Source organism: Triticum aestivum, chromosome 3B (assembly GCF_018294505.1).
Source record: "Triticum aestivum cultivar Chinese Spring chromosome 3B, IWGSC CS RefSeq v2.1, whole genome shotgun sequence".
In the NCBI taxonomy this organism is placed as follows: domain Eukaryota; kingdom Viridiplantae; phylum Streptophyta; class Magnoliopsida; order Poales; family Poaceae; genus Triticum; species Triticum aestivum.
Window position 1 is genome coordinate 247264931 of NC_057801.1, and position 5974 is coordinate 247270904.

A 5974-nucleotide genomic window follows, 5' to 3' on the forward strand; every position below is an offset into this window, starting at 1 on the left:
CCTCCCCCGCCACCCAGGCCAGCTCCCCCGCCGCCGGCGCCCCCCTCCGCCGTGGAGCTCGACATGGACGACGCCTGCGCCGTCTGCGCGGAGCCGCTCGAATGGGTGGCCTACGGCGCCTGCGGCCACCGCGAGGTCTGCTCCGCCTGCGTCACCCGCCTCCGCTTCGTCCTCCGCGACCAGCGCTGCTGCCTCTGCATGACCCACTGCCCCGCCGTCTTCGCCACCAAGGTCAGCACCACCTACCTAGGGTTTTTTCATCCGCGCTTTTCCCCTGCCCGCCCCCAACCCTCTCGCCCCACGCGCCGCCCCCGCGCCGCGCGCGTCTCAAAATTTCGAATTCCGCCCTCATGGATGGCTTCTCGCTGCCCAGGAAATGGGGGACCGCACCAAGGCGATCGGCGATCTCTCGGCGCTGCCGGCCGCGGCCGGCGAGGGCAAGACCGGGGAGTACTGGTACCACGAGGCCACGCAGGTGTGGTTCGACGACGCTGACCATTACAGGATGGTAAGGGCGATGTGCCGGATCTCCTGCACCGTCTGCGAAAGCAGCGGCAACAAGGGGAAGAAGGGCAGTAAGTCGTCCAAGGCGAAACACAAGATCAAGTTCGACAGCATTGAGCAGCTCAAAGCCCATCTGTCCAACAAGCATTGCTTGTACATGTGCGACCTCTGCTTGGATGGGAGGAAGGTGATGCAATTGATGGCCTGCTTGTCCTTGTTAACTGCTTTAATCTTCTAGATACATCATACATCCTTTTTTGTTCATTTTGGTGACAAGTATTTTCGGACGGAGGGAGTATTTTCTAATGTGATGAAATGCTTGCTGGTAATACCAATAGCTTCGTGCAACACTAGGCATATAACTTGGTGCGGCGTGGTCAATTCATCCTTGCATTTAGTTGTGCAGTGCTCAATACCAGTTACTAATGCATTAAGACTTGATTTTTTCTTGTGTTGACATGATAGTTCTTAGATCATGTTGCTGTATGATGCTATTAGTATCATTTACAAACTAGTAGTGCTTTGCCATATTTTTGTTGCCGTTGTTGTCATCTACATGTAGCAATGGAAGTATTATTTCCTGAGTGTTGATTGTATTATTTTTGCTAGCCCGTTGCTCTCCATACCAACTTAACACATGTCATCCCTTGTTTTTATCCACCAGTGGATGATATATCATATAATTCTCTCATTTAGACCATAGCAAAAATGTATGTATTCTTCCTAATAGTAGATAAAATATCTAACCTTTTTGGAGTTCCATCACTTCTTTTCACTCCAACATTCAAGTTTATTACATCAGATGTGAACAAACAATGGTTAAATAGTTCAGAAGATTTGTTGATTTGAAGATTTGTGTCCACAAATTAGCATTTCCATTCTCTTGCAGTTCACATTTACATGCTTAAAATAGTTAGGAGAACACCCAAATTAACATAGCTGAACCATATTTTTCAACCTGCTGCATAATGATTTAATGTTTGGCATATTGCCAATTCCCACTGATTTCTTTTTACCAGCAGGGAAAATTAGTTATGAAGGTACATCCTGCTTATCATGATTGCATACTTGGCTTGTAGCCCGAGCAATGAATATTTCATGTATTCCACAATATTTGATTTTTATAAGAAATTCCTGTACTGTTGTTGTCTTGAGCAGGTATTTATTTGCGAGCAGAAACTTTATACAAGGCCTCAATTAAACCAGCACATAAAAACCGGTGATTCAGAGGTGGATGGCTCGGAAGTTGAGCGCCGGGGTTTTGCAGGGCACCCGATGTGCAAGTTTTGTAAAAGCCCATTTTATGGAGAGACTGAGCTAGATACACATATGACAAGAGAACATTATTCTTGTCACATATGTCAGAGGTGCTACGCAACCGTTATTTTATTTGTTGGGGCATAAGTACAAAGCTTAGGGTTTCTCTGACTTCATGGTTGTTTACAGGCAGCACGGTGGGCAGGATGATTATTTCAGGAACTATGATGACTTAGAGGTATGTCATATCAAGTTGGCATAGTTATACTAAAGTCAGAGTGCTATCTTAATTTTAGGCAGTAAAACCAACATAAATACATGTAAACATTGCATCTATGGGCAAATTTGTACTACAGAGATATTGGAGTGGATACCAAATATTGTGTAGATAAGATATAAGGTTCTATCCTTGCCCAACTAGGTTATTTGAATAGAATTGTATATTTTACCCATTTTTAATCTCCGAGTCTATATTTGTTAAGTATGCCTTATGTTTGGACCATCAATGTACTCCCTCCGTCCGGAAATACTTGTCAGAAAAATGCATAAAAATGGATGTATCTAGAACTAAAATACGTCTAGATGCATCCATTCCTACGACAAGTATTTCCGGACGGAGGGAGTACATTCACAAGGTGCTAGGCACCAATCAGGAAGCAGACCAGCGCCTAGTCCTGCTTAGGCGGCTGCCTAGGCGAGAGGGTGTACCCTAGCATGTAGATGCCACCTATGCAGACTATGGCTAGGCAGCGCCTTTCGGAACACTGTAATGAGTATATTGATTAAATTGATGTCACATCACTTCCGCAGTTGAAGGTCATGTCCGTAGCAGTTAAGCGAGACCATAGCATATTGTCTATCTCTTCCAACTGGAGCTGTGCCTGCTAGATCTATTATCCTTGATGTGGATATAACATGGTCTCCATTTTCGGTGCCTATGCATGCCATTCCCACACAAGATTTTTACTGCATATCAATCCTATGGTACAGAATTTAGTGGTAGACTTGTATTAAATTGGAATAACAAGTTGCTACAGAATTCCAAGTCAAAATTGTGGTAAATTTCATGTTAGAACCTAACATGGTGCATGTGCCCCTTTAGATGCATTTCCGAAGAGACCATTTCTTCTGCGAGGACAGAGAGTGCTTGGAGAAGAAGTTCATTGTCTTCCAAAGTGAAGCAGAGCTTAAGGCAAGTCAAACACAAATGATATATTGTTAAATCATATTCCCTGGACATGTCACCAGATTAGTACATGATAACTGGTTATCCTTTACTGATATTACATCATTTCTTTTCTTGTTCCCTCCAGAGGCACAATGCTGTGGAGCATAGGAAGCGCATGCCTCATGCACAGAAGAATTCTGCTCTCCAGGTGTACAAACGAATCTGCCTTATTTCCATCTCTTGTGTTAAGCCAACTATTGACATGCTAGCATATACATATTGATAGTAAAAATGGAGCATTAAGCTGATCTATTTTACTTTGCCCGTCATTGACAGACACCAACCAGTTCTCGAGACCGGAGTGAGCTAGAGCAGAGTAATGGCAGAGGTAGAAGGCATAACGCTTGCCTCTCCAATGGTTCTGTTGACAATACCTTGCTGTCTGTTCAGAATAGCATTGCAAATATGGGTCGTGGCTCGGGAAATCAAGTTGCTGCAGTTGTGTCTCCCTTGCGATCTAGTTCTGGGCACTCATCACAAGCAGGCCAAAGCTCTGGGATGAATCGTGTTTGGCAGCAACCACAACCCCTCTCCCGCCAGGAGGTTCCTGATGCAAGAATAGGTTCCTGTTTTCAAGAAGCTTCATCCCCTCCCATATCAGGGCAATCAGGGTATACACCAGTTGTCAGTCGGAGCTCACGGACTGCTGCACGCGCAATGGATTTGGAATTCCCTCCTTTATCAGGCAGTAATAACAGAACTGCCGCTTCAACAGAGCAGGGGGTACGAAAGGTAGCTGAGAACACTCATGCATTTGGGCTCCGACAACAAAGCAATGGAATTGTGAATACACACCATTCTGCTCAGCATTGGTCCCTTCAAAATACTGATTTGATCCCTTCTGGTTCAAGTCACTCCCCAAGTTGGCCTACACCCAACACAAGTCCTCACGTTAGTGGATCGCTGAGTCTGACTTCTGCAGGAAATGGAAGGCAAGAAACACCTGTGAGCCGCCAGGTGTTGTGCTCTGTGGATGATGTTCGTGCAGCGAATAATTCATTGGTTGAAAGAATGCAGGCCGCATTAGGAATGGACCGGGACAGGTACTCGATGTTCAAAGAGATCTCCGGGGAGTATCGTCAAGGAGTTATCAATGCTTCAAAGTATCTTTCATACGTCGAACAATTTGGTCTGTCGCACCTCGTTCTTGAAATGTCAAGGTTACTGCCGGATCCTCAAAAGCAGAAGGAGCTTGCTGATGCCTACTATGCGAATTTGCGCCTTACAAGCCTCCAAGGAAATGGTGGCGGTGGAGCTGTTTGCTCGAAAGACTGCACCCGGAAAAATAAGGGGAAGGGGAAACTTCCTGCTGCTGCACAGGATTCGTTAGAGGGTAAGCTCCTGAGTGCTGCCAGCAAGCTTCAGTCGCAGGTGGGAGGCTCTAGAGCGCTGTTGAGAGAAGGGTGTGGAGCAGCCGATGGACCTTTGCAGGAGCCGAGGTGGCCTGTGAAGGGTGCTTGGCAAAACCGTGGGGGGCAGAGACTCGTGAGCAAGGCGAAGAAGTAAACTGCGGTTTACAGGATGAGTTGCCACCTGAGCTGCTGTGAAAACGTCCGTTTTCCCCTGCTTTGTGTCTGGCTTGTTGAGGCGACTGAAAAGGCCGTGGAGTGATTATTTGGTTCGCTTCTGTTTCTCTGTGTCTGAACTTTATGTTGAGTTTGCGTAATTGTGTCGTGAATGTTGTGAAGAAGGAATAGTTATGAACTATGTGGATGGTAACTATCAAAGCTATTGTATTTCGGGATGTCTCTGTCAGGATTAGTATTTCGAAGTTTGTATGGAAATACATATCAAATCCATCTAGAACTATACTTTTTTACATATCCAAATCCATCAGTGCGCTATGTCCAACCTAATACAAAGTACAGCCTCTGTTCCTAACAGAGGTACTCCCTCAGATCCAAATTAATTGACGGAGCTTTAGTACAGCTTTGTACTAATGGTGTACCAAAGCTCGTCGATTAATTTGAATTAAAGGGAGTAGTACTTGTCAGTAATCAACAGTAACGAACAATTCAAGACGCTTTACTTTGTCTTCTTAATCCCGAGGGCGCAAAGTGTAGGTATGAATTGCCGTGATAAACACAATGGCTCTGCACGAGATGAGAATAAGTATAAATCATCTATGACTTGCCTCTACCCCAAGTCTCTTTCTCTTACACTTGTACTCTATATATACCTCATCTTAGTATTAGAGGATCAATGCAACATGAAAAAAAAAACACAGAAATATTTTAGCCTTAATATGTTCCACGTGGTCTTGAAGCGGTGAAATACAATGCTGATTTTTCCACCATTTAAGCGACGTACCGCCCCCGGAGAGATTAATCTCCTCTCAACTTCGAATTGCAACATGACCATGCCTGAATTACAACTATGAGTGTTGATGCCTGAACTAGGAGCTTCATGTGGGCAGGAGTTTGTGACATGCAGGGGCCAGGGCACGCCCATTGTCCTGCTCCAAGATTCGGGAACTCGTTTGTGTCTATCATCTATTTCCCCTCGTATATCCCTCCAGGAATTTATGTAATTGGATCGTAAATGGAAAGCAATATACCTGCTTCTGTGGACCGGTTTTGAGGGTACATATATTTCGATAAAGAATTGGTGCAACAAACTTGTAGTAAAACAAAAATGTTGTGGAAAATCCATTCACTTTGTTCTTCCTGGTTGTATATTCTTCAAGTACCTTCTTCTTCTTTTCCTAGAACTCTTGTGTTCTAGCATCAATGGTGCAGAGGAGAAGGGACCAAAGCGATTCTGTTCCCAGTGACATCAACATAGTAACAATATCAATAAGGGGAGTCCTAGTTGGACTAGGGCTGTTTGATGCAAGGAGGAGGGACTCCTCCAAGGGTTGGTCGACCCAAACCTCCCAGCCACCTATATAGCGAGGGGTGCACTAGGAGAAAAAAACCATCCCATGATTGTTCCCCTTGCTACTTGCGCCTCTCTCTCTCTCTCTCTCTCTCTCTCTCTCTCTCT

General features: G+C 45.1%; 1 protein-coding gene across 1 annotated transcript in view; it reads left to right on the plus strand.

Moving 5' to 3' along the window:
- LOC123069538 (E3 ubiquitin-protein ligase hel2) overlaps positions 1-4818 on the plus strand; it is a 5103-nt gene extending 285 nt beyond the window's left edge. The window contains exons 2-8 of the mRNA XM_044492425.1: positions 1-231; positions 374-691; positions 1663-1871; positions 1951-1999; positions 2864-2953; positions 3075-3137; positions 3266-4818. Coding sequence (XP_044348360.1) covers positions 64-231; positions 374-691; positions 1663-1871; positions 1951-1999; positions 2864-2953; positions 3075-3137; positions 3266-4495 — 2127 coding nt within the window. The 5' untranslated portion in view covers positions 1-63 and the 3' untranslated portion in view covers positions 4496-4818. The remainder of the gene's footprint in view (positions 232-373; positions 692-1662; positions 1872-1950; positions 2000-2863; positions 2954-3074; positions 3138-3265) is intronic.
- The last annotated feature ends 1156 nt before the right edge of the window (positions 4819-5974 follow it).